Source organism: Elephas maximus, chromosome X (genome assembly GCF_024166365.1).
Source record: "Elephas maximus indicus isolate mEleMax1 chromosome X, mEleMax1 primary haplotype, whole genome shotgun sequence".
NCBI lineage: Eukaryota > Metazoa > Chordata > Mammalia > Proboscidea > Elephantidae > Elephas > Elephas maximus.
Window position 1 is genome coordinate 37,066,446 of NC_064846.1, and position 17,589 is coordinate 37,084,034.

The 17,589-nt window shown below is 44.9% G+C and overlaps 1 protein-coding gene and 1 non-coding gene across 2 annotated transcripts; both read left to right on the forward strand.

Annotated features, from left to right (window-relative positions):
• The first annotated feature begins 7,595 nt into the window (after nt 1-7,595).
• RPL39 (ribosomal protein L39) lies at nt 7,596-11,630 on the forward strand. The gene is made up of 3 exons (XM_049872534.1): nt 7,596-7,704; nt 9,203-9,306; nt 11,390-11,630. The coding sequence occupies exons 1-3, from the start codon at nt 7,702-7,704 to the stop codon at nt 11,436-11,438; spliced, it is 156 nt and encodes a 51-aa protein (XP_049728491.1). The 5' UTR covers nt 7,596-7,701; the 3' UTR covers nt 11,439-11,630.
• On the forward strand, nt 10,770-10,901 carry LOC126069762 (small nucleolar RNA SNORA69). Its single transcript, XR_007516034.1, has one exon. It is a non-coding gene; the product is annotated as a small nucleolar RNA SNORA69 (small nucleolar RNA).
• Nucleotides 11,631-17,589: the final 5,959 nt, after the last annotated feature.

Genomic DNA, 17,589 nt, shown 5'->3' on the forward strand with positions numbered 1-17,589 from the left:
TGCCAGCCACTTCAGGGCTGCTTTCATGTCAGCACCTCCCTTTTTTGTTCTCGCCTTGCCAGTCCAACCGTGGGGAAATCACACTTCCCCACCCCACTTAAACTTCTTCCACTCGTGTATATATTCATTCAGTGAACATTTATTAATCACTGCCTGCCAGGCCTTGTCCTTGAAGAACTCATGGTCCAGTGGTAGCAAAAGACAAATAGAAATAGAGCACAATGTGAGGAATTGTAATGGCCAGGTATGGTGTGGGAGCCTCCGCCCCCTAGGCTGCCAAGTGTTGCTGGACAAAATCCCCAAACCGGCTGAACTGGTGAGACTGCAGGAGGCCCCTTCTTCCTGCTAAGCTTTTTTTTTTTTTTAACTCCATCTTGGATTGACTGCCTTTTCCAACAGTGCCACCTTTCTCTAGTTCATCTCTTGCTGTCTTTCTTGGGGTCAGGGATGGGGGCGGGGAATACTTCCTCGTAAGTCATAGTTTTGTGTTCTTAATAAAAATAAACTTGTAAACAACAGAATAGCAAGTTTATTCGATTTTTGCCTACTTCGGACACAGGCTTGATTTCCTTTACACTTTTGAAATAAAGATTTAGGATTGAGACAGTCACTGGATATCTGAACATTTACTGAGCACCTCCTACTATGTGTTGGCACTGAGAATATGATAGTGAGCAAAACATGATCCTTGCCCTCATGGAGCTTCCAGTCATGGGAGTTTAGCTGCTCTGGTGGCGAGAAGTGATGCTAAGGGAAGTAAGGGAAGTAGGCAGGAAAAATTCAAGTGGTGTGGGGACTTAGGGTAGGTTATGTCCAGAGCAGTGAAAAAGGGATAATTCGGGCACTCATGAAGCTTTAAAACTCAAAACCAAACCCACCACCATCGAGTCGATCCCGACTAATGCAACCCCATAGGACAGAGTAGAACTGCCCCATGGGGTTTCCAAGGCTGAAATCTTTACCGAAGCAGACTGCCACATCTTCCTCTCGCAGAGTGGCTGGTGGGTTCCAACAGCTGACCTTTCACTTAGCAGCCAAGTGCTTAACCACTGCGCCACCAGGGCTCCTCATAAGGCTTAATAAAAAACCAAACCAAACCTGTTGCTGTCGAGTCGATTCAGACTCATAGTGACCCTAGAGGACAGAGTAGAACTGCCCCATAGGGTTTCCAAGGAAACGGCTGGTGAATTCAAACTGCCAGCCTTTTGGTTAGCAGCCAAGCTCTTAACCACTGCGCCACCAGGGCTCCTTCAAAATCAGAACCAGGCCCACTTCCCTCAGCATGCATACAAATGGTAGTCTGGAAGCAGTAACTTAACTCTGATTACAAAGTTAATATGTAACTTTCTACAGTATTCACAGACATCTTTAATTTCCTAGGGAAAAGGTTGATTAAGGGAGTTTGGTAGCCTTTTGTTGCTATATAGGGCTCTCTGTATGTTATACTTTTTATGGGAGCTGCCTGGAATTTCCTTTAGTATCTCTCAGGCTGTTCTTAACACCTCAAAATATGATGACCATTTATGTCAGTATTAAAGGAAACCGGGTAGCAAAGATAGGCTTACACTTGAGGGATTCTTGGAAAGTATATGTTGACAGCTACATACACAGCATCAGGCATCCTTAGAAATCTCACACAAGAAATCATTATTCACTTACCAAATATTTATTTTATATATATATATATTAATATATACTTGGAGCCCTGGTGGCGTAGTGGTTAAGAGCTCGGCTGTTAACCAAAAGGTCGGCAGTTCAAATCCACCAGCTGGTCCTTGGAAACCCCATGGGGCAGTTCTACTCTGTCCTATAGGGTCACTATGAGTCGGAATCGACTCGACAGCGGTGGATTTGGGTTTTGGTTTTTTGGTGCCTATATCTTGTTGGTGTAAAGGCTCTTATTTCTCTATGATATATTCCAAGGATAAACTACGCTTCTTAATGAGAGGAAGAACAAAGATTTTTAGATGTTAAGGCTGTCTAGCCATAGCCACTCCCCTAATCTCATACCCAGCTGCCTACTGGACATCTGCATCTAGATGACCCACAAGCATCTCAGGTCCCAAACTAAGCAACTCGAGTTCCTCCTACTGTAACCCTGTATTGCAGAGGATGTTAGCCAACTATCCACTCAGGCACTGAAGGTCCTATTTGACCTCATCCTCACCTCCACAGCCAATCAATTATCATATTCTCTTTGTCTAATACATCTCCCTGCTCTCTATCCTCCCACTGCCTAGTTCAGGCTATTATCGTTCATTCATTTATTCATTCACTTAAGTATTTTTTGAGCACCTGCCATGTGCCATTCATGTCTAGGCTTTCGTATTACATTAGTGAACAAAACTGACAGAAATTCATGGAGATTTAGTACAAGAACAACAAAAAGAACGTATGACAACACGTGGAAAGTTCTGCCAGCCAGGGAAGCTTACTCAAGCCTTGGTGTCCAGGGATTTTACTGGGATCAGTCATATGGGCGTGTAGCACCCAAGTGACTGACCTCAGCTACTCAAACTCTAATCCCCAGAGTGAAAAAAAAAAAGAGTTCAACATAAATCACACTGTTCAAATAAACTATCTGATCACACTGGTACAGTATGGCCCAAGTCCTAGCGCACACAAAAACATTCTTATCAGGCAGAATAGTCCAAGATCTCAGAGGTTACGTCCCAGGAGCTCACCAAGGCCCAGCCTAAAGACAGGATTTTCTTTGGTCCGTTGACCGGGAATCAAACCCAGGTCTCCCTGACAGAAGGTGAGAATTCTACCATTGAACCACCACTGCCCCGCATGTCTCCCCTAGGTTATTGCAATAAAAAAAATTCATGGAGCTTAACATTCAAAACCCAAAACAAACCAAACCCACTGCTGTTGAGTCAATTCCGACTCATAGAGACCCTATACGACAGAGTAGAACTGCCCCGTAGAGTTTCCAAGGAGCACTTGGCGGATTTGAAATCCCAACCCTTTGGTTAGCAGCCATAGCACTTAACCACTATGCCACCACGGTTTCCTAACATTCAAGAGGAGAGAAAAAAAGCAGATAAGAAAAATATTTGTTGTTAGGAAATGACAGGTGCTTAGGAGAAAAAAAAAAGGAAGGAAGATATGTTGTTCATGGGTGGGGGCTGAAAGTCCTCAGTGAAAAGCTGATTTTTGAGTAAAGACTTGAGAAGGAAATGAGGGCACTGGCCCTGTGCATATCTGGGCAAAGAGCCTTCGAGAGGAAAAGGTATATGAAAAGGCCCTGGGGTAGAAGTGTGCCTGGCCTGTTCTGGTAATGGCAAAGAGGCTAATGTGGCTGGAGTAAAGTGAACAAGGGGGAAGAGTAGTAGAAGGGTATGGAATGAAGTCAGAGAGCTAACAGAGGCAAGATCACATAGGTCATGATTAGGACTTGGACTTTTATTCCAAATGCTATGGGGAGCCATTGGAAAGTTTTGAGCAGAACTAAATCTGTGAGGACTGAGAGAGACAGACTCAGGGACTGGTAGGTGACTGCATTGGGACTACAGCAACAATCTCTCATGGATCTCCTTGTTTCCACTCTTACCCTACTCCATCTCCTCTCCACAAGACAGCCCAAAGGTTCTTTGTACAGTGCTTATAGAATTGCCATTTATCCTTTAAAAGCTTTCAGTGACTCCTGGTTGCCTTCGGCGGTAATTTTGAAATCATGCTCTGAGGAACTCTCTTGGCTGGGCAGAGTGCTTCAGGGGTTCCGCAAACAAGAAATGTGTCCAGGCCAAGCAAGGAAGATGTAAACTGCCCAAGGAGCCTGTTCTTCAATTTTGTCCGTTTGATGTATTAGAATTCATTAATTCATCAAATATTTATTGAACACCTGCTATGTGTGAGGCACTCTTCTAGGCTAAGGGAATACATCAGTGAACAAAAATAAAATCCATGCCCTCATGGTGCTTACATTCTAGGGAGGGAGTCAGATAATAAATAAAATACAACTTACGTCAGTTAAGCACTATGGAGAAAAAACAGGAATAGGGGTAGGGAGTGCTGAGTAGGGGCCAGGGGTTGCAATTTTGAATAGGGTGGTTAGGGAAAGCCTCGCTGCGAAGATAACATTTGAATAAAGACCTAAAGAGACTGATGGAGGAAGCCATGGGGATATTTAAACCCCGTGGCTGTCGAGTCGATTTCGACTCATAGTGACCCTAGAGGACAGAGTAGAACTGCCTCATAAGGTTTCCAAGGACCAGCTGGTGGATTCCAACTGCCAACCTTTGGGTTAGCAGCCAAGCTCTTAACCACTGCGCCACCAGGGATCCATGGAGATATCTAGGGGAACAATGTTCCAGGTAGAGGGAACAGCAAGAGCAAAGGCTGTGAGGTGGGAATGTATCTGGCCAGTGTGGCTGAAGCAGAGTGAATTGAAAGCCAGAGTAGTTGGAGATGAGGTCAGAGAGGTGGGAGTGGAGGAGCCTGACTGTGTATGCCCCTCGTAGGGCATTGTAAGGACTTGGGTCTTTACTCAGAGTGAGCTGATAAGCCATCAGAGGGCTTTGAGGAGATGAGTGACTCACTCTGACTTAGGTTTTAACAGGATCACTGTGGCTACTGTGTTGACAAGAGACTATAGGGATGCAGGGTCAGAAGAGAGAAGAGCTAGGAGGCTTTCGTAATAATCCAAGTGAGAGGTGATGCTGTCTTGAACCAGACTGGGGGCAGTGATGGGCATTTGGATTCTGGATATATTCTGAAGACAGAGGAGACAGGATTTGCTAACAGATGGGATTAGAGGCGTAAGAGAGAAAGAAAGGCTAGGTTTCTGCATAAAACGGCTTTTGAAACAAAGAATTATTCTCCTACAGAAGTCTTGATCCTGGGGGCCAATTGTTGGCTCCCAGGGTCAAGCTCAGACCAACTGGCCTACCCCGGGAAGCCCTGGATACCTACAGTGGGCCTCTATACCCAGATAGAGTTCCCTCTTTCTGGAAAACCACCTTTTGTTGCCCCCTCCTACTCCTGCTTCAGGCTTTCCCTCAAGCATTCCTTTCTCTGGAAGACCTTTGCCCTGCCCGACCGCCTCTACTGCCTAGGCTGGGCTAGAGGCTCCCTGGTGCTCTCCCAGCATCCCGTACATCCATCTTAGCACTTGAGCCACCCTGTACTGCAAGTGACAGTACAGTCTATCCTGCTATTGTACCTAGTAAGGGCATTCAACTTAAGTTAAATGAACAAATGTTTCTATTCCAAATCCTTCCTTGTTTCTCCAATCCCTTCATTCTCTGCAGAAAGCCGCTGAGCCGCCTAATTTTCTGAACTGCAAGCCATCTGCTGTGAACCACCTCAGCTTCCTCCTCTCTGCGTCACGTGGGCTATCTCCTGTGTATAGCATGCCTCTTTTGCTGTAGGAAGGCAACGGTTGGGGGTATTCAAATAACTCCCAAATGAAACAACAGAAGGATAAACCATTCATTAACTATTAGAAATTATCTATGGAAAAAAATTACTTACGGGAGAGGGAGATAACAGGGAGGAGGGCACTAGGATGGCAGCTAGCCCTCTCTGAATATATGTTCACTTATAGGTAGTTTTGTCTTTAGAGCCATACAAATGTTTTTAACTTTTAATTGACATGTAACACTCAGGCAGAAGAGTACACAAACAAGTGTCCAGCTAGATGAATTTTCACAAAGTGCACACACCCGTGTAACTAGCACCCAGACCAAGAAACAGAACATCACCAGCACACTTCTACTGCCACGGGGAACCACTGCCCTGGCTTCTATGGTACAAATTAGTTTTGCCCGTTTTTGGTCTTTACATAAACGGAATTCTACAGTCTGCATGCTTTTGCGTCTGGTTTCCTTTGTGCTACATTGTGTTTATGAGATCCATCGTGTTGTTTTGGGTAGCGGCAGTTTGTTCATTTTCACTGGCATATAGGAGCAGTGCTCCCAAGTTTTAGCCTCGGGACCCCTTTACACTTAATTGTTGAGGACCTCAAAGAGCTTTTGTTTATGCGGACTGTATCTGTCAATACTAACTCTACTAGAAATGAAAACTGAGAAATATTTAAAACCCAAGAACACAAGCACACTTTCCATTATCTGTGAGGACAATGCTATTACAAGTCATGGAAGCCTCTGGTGGCAGCTAACAACAATATACCCTCTGCCATCCAGTCGATTCCTAGTCATAGCCGCCCATAGGACGGAGTGGAACTGCCCCATACGGTTTCCAGGGCTGTAACCTTTATGGAAGCAGACTGCCACATCTTTCTCTTGAGGAGTGGCTGATGGGTTCCAACCACCGACCTTTCAGTTAGCAGCTGAGCACTTAACCACCGAGTCACCAAAGCTCCTTAACAACAATATATAGGCTTCTTAACACAGTTCTATTTGTGGGTCTGTAATTTCAAAGAAGTGATGAGTATGTAAATAATATTTTGAGACATTTCTATCAACTGTAATGTAATGTAATGTAATGTGGTTAAGTGCTACGGATGCTAACCCAGAGTTCCGCAGTTCAAATCCGCCAGGCGCTCCTTGGAAACTCTATGGGGCAGTTCTACTCTGTCCTATAGGGTCGCTATGAGTCGGAATCGACTCGACGGCAGTGGGTTTTTTGTGGTTGTAATGTAATCTGAAAACATCCATAATTTATATAAACGAAGAAAGTGCTAAATTTCAGTCAGTTTGGTGCAAAACATAGTTTAATTTTTTTTTTTTTTTTTTTACCATCCAAGTTCATGGGCTCTCTGAATTCTATCCACGGACCCTTGTGAACCACAGGTTAAAAACCCTTGCCCTAATGCATTGATGCGAAACTGCTTGAGGTGACTGCAAAGGTGTAAAGAGGTTTTGTTTTAATGGTGAGAAGAAAAAAAGATGAAAACGGGGAACAGTAGTGTCCAAAACGCATGCCATTAATTCCTGTACATTTTGCCAAAGGTGGGCTAAGAGGTTCGTCTGGGCTTTCCACCAGCCAAGGAAAAAGTTTTGTCCCTCCTTTCTCAGTTTAAAAGCCTTTGTTGACAACCTCTTGCCTAGGCTAAAAAGCGCAAGGCTGTCCCCAGGCTTGGAAACCCTAGTGGCGTAGTGGTTAAGAGCTTAGAGCTGCTAACCAAAAAGTCTGCAGTTCCAATCCACCAGCCGCTCCTTGGACAGCCCTGGGAAACCCTATCAGGCAGTTCTACCCTGTCTTATAGGCTCGCTATGAGCCGGACTACGTCCAACTCTCTTACAAAGGCTCAGCTGGGTCCCAGCCTAACCCAGCAGCAGCGACCTCAGTCCCTGCTCCTCTGTGCGCTTCTTTCTAAGCGCAGGGCCGATGTCCTTAGGCCAGGAAGTTGCGCCTCCACCGCCCCTCTTTGGAGTTAGTCCCGCCTCCTTTGTGCGACTTCTGCCTTTGGAGGGACTTCCATTTTTGCACTTATTACGGCTGTCTGTCTCACCCACTCAACAGGGTGCCCCTATCAAACTGACGAGCCCCCTGGGGAACCCATTTGTGGAAGTGGAATCTAAGCGAGTTCAATTTCGCACAGAACGAACGCAGCTTCCCACTGCTCCACGGGAACTCAAACTGCTAAGGGTGCTACGAGGCTGTGGCCAATCGTGATGTCACTTCCCAAACCCCGCCTCCGGCTGCGCCTTCTAAAACGTAATTCCGTACGATTCGTTCTCTTTTGGTTTTTCTCTGCCGTTGTGGTGTGTGCGGCCGCCGGCCTTCCTCGCCATGGTAAGACCATCCGCCACCATCGGCTCCGGGGCGGCTTCCTGAGACCCGGGGCCACCATGGGCCCGCCGAGGTCGCGCGGGAAGACCAGATGCGGAGGCCTTTTTTAGGCTTTCCCAAGAGAAGGTCGAGTTTGGCCACCACTCCAGTCTGCGGGCCTGATGGGGAGCTAGCCTGCAAGTGATGAGGAGGGGCGGGCTGCTCTGGCGCTGCGGGGTCCGAGGGGGCGCTCTTCGCGCCAGACCGCCGCCAAGGCTGGTAGGGATCCCCACCCCCCTTTAGCCTTCTCTCAGGGTTGCCCCAGTGGAGACCGGACCCTGATTCCTGAGCGAACTGTGATTTTGGGGCAGGAGGAGAGGTTGGGGACCACCTCGTGAATCGTGGACTGGCTGCGGGGCTGCCCACGGACCGTGGTACTTGCCAGGCATCGGGAGGTGGATGTGGGCTGCTGGATTTAGGAAAGCTTTAATCTGGCTCCCGAGACCATACCGCAGGGTTGGCTTATGAGTATTCTTAGTCGTTTGTTCAGGAACTGAGAGCGTCACCCTGTGGAAGCGCCTGGTACAAGGAGTGTTGTGCAAAGCCATGCGCCGTTCAGACATTTCTTAGTAAATGTCAGTTGCAGATGAGTCACTGTCCGGGTTTTTTCTGTGGCACTGTTTTCCTGAGAAAAAAATGTTTATAGGCTTCTAGGCATGGAGGGGATCATTATCCCCTGTTTTATAGCTTATTGACAGAAGATTTGTAACTTAATGTGGGTTGGGGAGGGAAGGATTTAGTTATAATGGCCCCTGTTATGCAAAGGGTTTGTTGGGCCACGTTTTAGACTCAGGTCATTTTGCCAGATTGTCATGAGTGGGGGACGAGTGGTTGGAGTTGGACTCAGATGACCCAAATTCTTAACAGAAGCCATAAGAGGCAACGAGAAATTAGGAAAGACGTCTTTGAAAAAGTGGCATTTTAAATAGACCCCAGAAGTTCAGTTAGGATTAATACCAAAATGGTGAGTGGGCAGAATCGATCTACTAAATGTCAAGACAGTGCATAAATAAGTAATCTTAGCTAGCCCTGCAATGAACCTTGAAAGTGTAGCTACCCCCATTTTACAAACTAGGGCACCAGGACTCATTGACTTGCAAGTGACAGGTTATTCTGGTTGACTGAAAGCAGTACTCTTTCCAGGAAGCCAGTCTCCCCAGCACTAGCTGTACCCCTATGTAGTCTCCTGAGCCCTGGTGACAGCAGGCTAGACATGAATACTCTGATTTTGAGCAGGTTGCTTACCTCCTTGATTCTACTTGTTTTTTATTTGATGGGAATTAGGGTATCCGCCTCCAGAGAAATTGTGAGGAACAAAGGGCACAACGTGTTCACCATGGAGAAGATTGTTTTTGGTCTATATTAAGTAGTCAAAGTTTTGTTGATTTGAGAGGATTCCTAACTTTGAATCATTTAGGCAGACTAGTGTGAACTATCTAAATTGATTGCATTTCCTTCCTAGTCTTCTCATAAGACTTTCAGGATCAAGAGATTCCTGGCCAAGAAACAAAAGCAGAATCGCCCCATTCCCCAATGGATTCGAATGAAAACTGGTAATAAAATCAGGTAAGCTTACATGCAATCTAATTCATCCTTGTACCACCATTCTGAAATTCCTTTTTTTACACTGTGCTTCTTCAACTGGGCGTAGAAGAGATCCTTCCCGTACTTGTTAATTTCCTGATTGTCTTCTGTTTGAGACAGAGCCTAAGGTTGTCTCATTACCCTGGTGGGGAAGACAAAGTTGGCTCACCCGAACAAGTTTTTTTTCCCCATTTATTTTATTGTTCAGAATATACACAGCCAAACATACCAACAATTTCTACATGTACAATTCAGTGACTGACATAATTCACTACCCCCAAGTTTCCTATCTAGTCTTTCAAGTTGCTGTTGTCAGTTTGATCCCATAGATAGTTCTTAAAAACATAATGCTCAAGGCAGACCTTTTTTACTAGTTAAGCTAAACTGTTTGGTTTTAAGAAGACTTCAGGGGATATTTTTTTGTTTACAATTTAAAGATTATCTCAGGGCAATAGTTTTGGGGTTCTTCCAGCCTCTGTGGCTCTACAAAGTCTGGATTCTATGAGAATTTGGAATTCTGTTCTGCATTTCCCCCCTTTGATTAGAATTCTTCTATAGAATCTTTGATCAAAACATTCAGTAATAGAAGCCGGGCATTATCCAGTTCTCCTGGCAAAGGAGGCAGCTGTTGATGGAGGATCCAGTCACTCTTTGAAATGTACCTTTCTTAAAGACTGGAAGATTGCCCTCTACTGCAGAAGCAGCTGAATTGATGATTTTTGGGAGAAAAACATTAGGACCTCCAGGGTCATCTAGATGAACTTCAAACAGAGCTAGGATTAAAACTCCTGTGTGCCTTTTAACCCACTGCTCTTTGGACCTGGTGGGCCTCAGGGAGGAAAAATGAGCATTGAAAATCAGTGAGATTTGTCCAAGGTGACAGCCTAGTATCGAGGTTTCCTGATGATTAAGCCCAGAAGACCAAAAAGTTAGGGAAAAGTCAAAAAGAAAACATTCCCCTGATTGTTCTTTTCAGAGCACTTGATTAAGCTGACATTGTATGTGGATGTTTCATTGTTAGATGCGACTAGATTTTAAAATCCCCTGGTCTTCCCTGCACAATACTGAGAAAAGAGCAGTGAGTCACTAGGCAAAGTGGTTAGGCAGCTCGGCCCTTCTACAGGTTTGGGTTTCTGTTGAGAACACCCCAGTTGTCCGTAGTAAAGCCCCCACCATAACCACCCTTTTTCTTAAACATCTAGGTGAACACGATTTTTTCTCCATCAATGATGATGGCACCTGCCTTACGGGTTGCTGTGAGGAATGAAAGAAATGTATAGAAAACTCAGTGCCTAGCTTAATAAAGGTTACCTGCTATTATTGGTCTCTCAGAGCTGGGAATGTATTTTGTATTTAGGATTCTGTGTTCTTGGCCCAGAAAATTGGCACCATAGAATGACTTTTACTATTGTTTTAGCTGTCTTTCAACTTCTAAGATTGTATTCAAAGCAGGTTGCAATTACAGTGCTTCAGTTTGTGGAAGTACTGACATTATCCTGCTGAAAGAAACACTGTGTTGATCGTCTTTGGTTTTGTCTTTATGAGGGTAAAACCATGACAGATTAACATGCACAATCGTGAGATGGCTTTAGCACTGCAAATCACTGTTGCTCTGGGATTGGAATGAATGGGTGTTAATCTGTGTAAGAATTGTGTAGGAGCTTTTATGAGTGTGTTAACATGTTAATTGACTTTTCAATGTCATTTAGAAAGGAGGAGAGGGGGGTTAAAATACATATCTCGGTCTACCCCAGATCTCCTGAATTCAAAGTTGAATGGGTGTACACTTGGAAGGGAGAGCTTCTCCACTTCTCAAGCTCCAATAAAAACCCATTTTTCTCTCTAGCCTTGGGTTCTTGTGAGAGGTAAAAAATTAGCTTGAGTAGTTCTTAAACACATCTAGCAAGTCATTCTTTACTTACCAGAAAGGGTTCAAAATTTGTTGAAGGAAGAGGGACCCTTTGCCTTTAGAGGACTTTGTGGTACCTAAAAGGCAAAGTTTGGTGAATAAGAACAGCTAGATTGAGGTCAGACTCTTTGTAACTTACAGTTTCGTTCTGTGTAGGTACAACTCCAAGAGGAGACATTGGAGAAGAACTAAGCTGGGCCTGTAAGGAGTCGCACATGTGATGGAACACGGCCTTCCCCCTGGCAGCCTGGTAGCATTTTAGCGAATCAAGTTGGAAATTGCCCTGTGGTCTATACCATTCAAACATGAGTCAGAAAATTGTGGTTTATTCCTTTTTTTTTGTTTCTGCATTAAGTGATTAAGCATGCTAATAAATATGTGAGACATTTCATTTGAACTGCTGTTACATTCTGGTTTGTCCAGTACTCAGTTTACTCCCCTACCCCAGCCCTCTACCAGATGACCTAACAGCACTGTCCAGTAGTGCTTTCTTGAAGTGGTAGAAATGTTCTCAGTCTGGCTACCAAATACTTGAAATATGACTAGTGTGGCTGGAGAACTTGACTTGTAACATTACTTGTGGTAGAAACGGTTAAGTGCTGAATTACTAGCCAAAAAGTTGGTGATTTGAACCCACCCATAAGTACCTTGGAAGACAGGCTTGTTGATCTGCTTCCTAAAGGTCACAGCCTTGAAAACTGGAGTAGAGTTCTACTCTGACACACGTGGGGTCGCCATTGTGTCAGAATCAACTCAATGGCAACTAACAGTTGGCAGTGGCCACTGTATTGGTTGGCGTAGTGGTTAAGAGCTTGGATTTGCCAGCCACTCCTTGGAACCCCTACAGGGCAGTTCTATTCTGTCCTATAGGGTTGCTATGAGTCAGAATCAACTCGACGGCACCTAACAACTGTATTGGACAGCACACCTAAAATCTTCACTGAACATACCCTGGTTGGTAATTCGATCAGGTGTTTCTGTTACAGGAGGTGTATACCTGGGGGTGGCACATTCTTAGAAGAACACGGGTCAGGCAAACTCAATTTCTTTTTTCCACTTAATTTTCTGTGCTGAGTCATTTTTCTTTATATATTCTTTTTCACTGTTGTTGCTTTTGTATTTGTATTTTCTGTTATCCCTCCCTGTCTGGTACTCCAGTCACTCGTAGGTTATTCCTTTTGATAGAGTCCCACATAATTCTTAGGGTTTATTCATTTTTTCAAATTCTTTTATCTGGTATTTCCTCAAATACCTTGGTGCCAAGTGCTTTATCTTCACTCTCACTAATTCTGATTTCCATTGCCTCGATTCTGCTCTTATGACTTTCTATTGAATTGTCTAATTCTGAAAATTTATTGTTACTCCTGGATTTCTGTTTGCTGTCTCTATGGATTATCGCAGCCTAGTTTGTCATTATGCTCTTCTCTAATCTTAACTTCCTCCGATGCTTTGTGTGCTGCTTGGCTTATTCTGCGTTTTGCCTGATCTCCTTCCTAATCTCTTGAAGAGTTCTCTATATTAGCAAATTTTGTATTCTACCCCTGGTAATTCCAGGAAGTTCTCTTAATCCGGAAGATTTCTTGATTCTTGATCTGCCTCTTTATGTGATTTGACATTGACTGTTGTCTCTGAGTCATCAATAAGTTACTGTTGTCTCTGAGTCATCAATAAGTTACTGTTGTCTCTGAGTCATCAATAAGTTACTGTTGTCTCTGAGTCATCAATAAGTTACTGTTGTCTCTAAGCCTTCAATAAGTTACTGTATTTATTTATGTTTGCTTACCGTATCCTAGCTTTTGTTTTGATATACCCAAATAGGCTGCTCATGTGAGCTGGCTAGTTTGATTACTGGTGCCTTTTTTTGAAGCTCAAATGTCAGGGTCAGGCAAACTCTGGTCTGCTACTGCCTGTGTTTGTATAACCTGTGACTTAAAGTTTCTGCATTTTCAAACGTTTGAAAGAAATTTTTTCATAGTATCTATGGTTGCGTTTGTCCTGTTGCCATAAAGACCATATGGTCTGCTAAGCCTGAAATATTTACTACTTGGCCCTTTACAGAAAAAGATTTGCCAACCCCTGATTTAAATACCTGGATTCAGGGGCGTTCACTTTTGCTGAAAAGAGCTAGGTTAATTGTTGGCACTGTAGCATACTGTACATTGCATTGTAGGCAGTGTCATGGCATTGGCTGCCTTACAGAAAAGCTGCACCTGGAGAGTAAGGTGCTGGGTGATGCGTTCAGCAAATGCATTGAGCACTTCTTACATGCCAGGCACCGTTATAGGTACAGTGTTTGAGATTAATTGGTTGGTAGACAAGTTATATAGCATGTTAGAAAATGTTAAGTGCTAATAATGGGTCTATACACGAACCATAGCAAACATCTGTGGGAAAGGTGGAAGGGAACAAAGTTCCTTGATTGTTCTTTAGAATTAGGGCTGAAACTGAAGCAAGGGGAAAGAATCAGATTTGGTGGTGACTCCCTACCCAGCTCATAGGGACCCTATGCTGGACATAGATGAGAATGCAAATGGCAAGGGATGCTGGGTGCTCTGTATGTTAAACCAAAAAACAAAACCTGTTGCCGACTAGTTGATTCCAACTCACAGTGATCCTATAGGACAGAGTAGAACTGCCCTATAGGGTTTCCAAGGAGCAGCTGGTAGATTTGAACTGCCGGCCTTTTGGTTAACAGTTGAGTTCTTAACCACTGTGCTACCAGCGCTCCAGTGTGTATTGTTATGTGCCGTGGAGTCTGTTCCGACTCAGCGACCCTATGTACAACAGAACGGAACACTGCCCAGTCCTGCGTCATCCTCATCGTTATGCTTGAGCCCATTGTTGCAGCCACTGTCAATCCATCTCATTGAGGGTCTTCCTCTTTTTCACTGACCCTCCACTTTACCAAGCATGATGTCCTTCTCCAGGGACTGGTCCCTCCTGATAACATGTCCAAAGTATGTGCGACCTGTATTCTTGCCATCCTTGCTTCTAAGGAGCATTCTGTACTTCTCCCAAGAAAGATTTGTTTGTTCTTCTGGCAGTCCATGGTGTATTCAATATTCTTTGCCAACACCACAATTCAAAGGTGTCAATCTTTCAGTGCTGTGTATAGTGTGCAGCAAATGCTGGGGGGTTGTACAGCAAAAGGCTCTTTGTCCTCTAACTGCACTCAGAGGCTGAAATGAATGCAAGCCTTTAAGAGGGACCACCATGCTTACCAGAAGTTTGAGCTGCAGAACTATCAGCCAATTGAGGAGCTTGGGGGAGGAGTCTTGCCTTCACATTCAAAAACAGCTGCTACTGTGTGAACAACAGGTGGCAAATGTTACCATGCTAAAAATACTCAGATCCAAAGCAGAGAGATGTGATTCATTTAACTGACAGTCATGTCAGGGAGAAATGTCTAACCGTTTTGGAGTATTAGAAATATCTTTGCCTCACTACTGAGTCCGGGGAGGCTAAGTGATAAGACCAAGGTCACACTACTGGCAGACCCCAGCTTTCTCTACAGACCTTAAAGAATAGGTAGGACTAGAATTGAGAGAAAGGGGAAACGACTTGGATACCAGAGTTGGTTGGCTCTGTGTAAGGGGTTTCTTTTGAGCCTGGGAGTCATACAATTCCTCATCTGTGAAGTGAGTCGGACTAGATTGGTGCTTCCTGGAAGTAGGGAGTGGGAGCTTGTGACATCGAAGATTTCAAAACATCAAATAGTACATGACCTGCCAGAAGTAAAGCCTAAGATGCCTGCTTTTGAAAGACGTGAAGTCGGCTCCGGTGATACTTGTCTGTCCATTGATGACCTAATGAAAGGCAGGTGGCAGCAGCGAGCTGGTGAAGAGTTTGTGGTCTGGAGTGTGACCAGGTTGGATTCAGGGCCTCTTGACCAGCAGCAGTGAGCCTCAGTGTCTCCATTTGCAACATGGGGCCGATAGGACCTCCCTCAGTGGGTTGTGAGGATGAAATGTAATAATGCATTGAAGCACTTTGTTCAATGCTTCACTGTAGGAAAAAGAAGTGTGGGGAGGGAGCTGGATTAGAATTTTCATGTCAATTCCCTCCCCAGCTCATATGTGCTGTATGCTGGACAAAGCTCAAATAAGGCACATAAACTGAAGACTGGGATGGGAGACGACAACACAGGAGATGGCAGGCAGAGCTGGCACAGAGTTGATGCTCCATGGTGGCTGCTAGATAGTTGATATTTGGGTTCCCTTCCAATTCAGGATTCTAATTTGGAGGGTGTCTTAGTCATCTAGTGCTGCTGTAACAGAAATACGACAAGCTATTCTCTCACAGCCTAGAAGGCTAGAAGTCCAAATTCAGGGCACCAGCTCCAGGGGAAGACCCTTGTCATCAGTCTTCCCCTGGTCAAGGAGCTTCTCAAGCGCAGGGACCCTAGGTCCAAAAAATGGCGCTCTGCTTCTGGTGCTACTTTCTTGGTGGCATGAGGTCGCTCTGTCTCTCTGCTGCCTCTCTCATATCTCAAAAGAGATTGGCTTAAGACACAATCTAATCTTGTAGATCTCATCAGTAAAACTGCTGCTGATCCAGTTCATTAACATCAAAGCCATAGGATTTACAACACATAGGGAAATCAAATCAGACAATCACACAATACAAGCCAAACTGATACATATATTTAGGGGGGACACAATCCATGACGGGTTGGGGGCAGTGGTGGTTCAGTGGTAGAATTCTCGCCTTCCATGCAGGAGACCCAGGTTCAATTCCCTGCCATTGCACCTCGTGTGCAGCCACCACCTGTTTGCCAGTGGAGGTGTCCATGTTTCTATGATACTGAAAAGGTTTCAGCAGAGCTTCCAGACTAAGACTAGGAGGAAAGGCCTGGTGATCTACTTCCAAAAATCAGACCCTATGAATCACAAGTGTCTGATGGCTCCACAACCGATCATGGGGTTGGTGCAGGACCGGGTAGTGTTTTGTTCTGTTGTGTGTGGGGTCGCCATTAGTCGGTAGTTGACAGTAGCTAACAACAATTTGGAGGGGCAGAAGAATCCCTCAAGGCCTTGAAAAGGAGGCAGGGTCACATGAGAGGTAGAGTCCTGGGACTTGCGGTCAGGTCTAGGATTGAATCCTAGCTCCATCACTGAACCAGCAGTGGGAACTTGGTCTCTTCAGAGACTTCCAGAATCATCCCTGAGAACCTCAGCTTTGTTAAGGATTGAATTGTAATGCTAGTAATGGATCAGTTCTATCAGATATTCTCCAATTTTAAAGATGAGAAATAGGTTAAGCAACTAATTTCTGCCAATAGCAGCTAAGAGTATTTTAGAGTGTTTGTAGCATGCCGGGAACTCCCTGGGTGGTACAAACAATTAACACACTAGGCTGCTAACCAAAAGGTTGGAGGTTCGAGCCCACTCAGGTGCATCGGAAGAAAGGCCTGGTGATCTACTTCCCAAAAATCAGCCATTGAAAACCCTATGGTGCTCAGTTCTACTTTGACACACATGGCGTCACCATGAGTTGGAATCCACTCTCTGGCAACCTTTTTTTTTCCTTTTTTGGAGCATGCCAGGGAGCTGCTGTTAGCAGGAATGGGAATGAGAACCAGATTGAGTAGTGAATAGATATTATACTTCCTTGGAAAGAGCAGGGTGAAATGTTAAGCATCCACACCTCCTTGATAGTGTTATATTCAGGAGCGTTCATCCAACACACATCTGACCCTGCTTGTGCAAAGAATTGGTGGGTATTTGGAGAGCCAGAGGTAAGTGTGACCTTCAAGGGTGTCATAGTCAAGATTGTGCACGTTATGTGCCTGTGCACACTGTATGGGTGTCTCTCTGGGGATGGAGGGAGGAAAGCTGATGAACCCTCATCCAAGAAAACACATCAGGCTGCACTAAATAAATGGTCTGGCACAGTCATTCTCAACCACGATGATTTTGCCCCCAGGGGACATTTGGCAATGTCTGGAGATATTCTGGTTGTCTCAACCAGGGACAGTGCTACTACCATCTAGTGAGTAGAGGTCAGGGAGTTGCTAAACATCCTACAATGCACAGGAGAGCCCCCCAAATGTCAGTAGTGCCAAGGTTGAGAAACTGGTCTAGCAGCAGAGCAGCCAGCTAGAGTGAGCTTTTGCAGATGCAGTTCTGCTCAACACACCGCCCCCTCCCCCTTCCTCCACTTCCTTGACTCTGCTCTTGGGATAAACCTCACTCCTTACTATGGTCCAAAAGGAGCACAGTGTGGCTCCTATCCCAGCCTCTCTTCAGATGGAGCCAGCCACACCAGTCTCTTTGTCCCTCAAATCAAGCTTCACTCTGTCTCAGAGCCTACTCACATACTGTTCCCCCAACCTCTTCATCCAGTTATTTCCCATT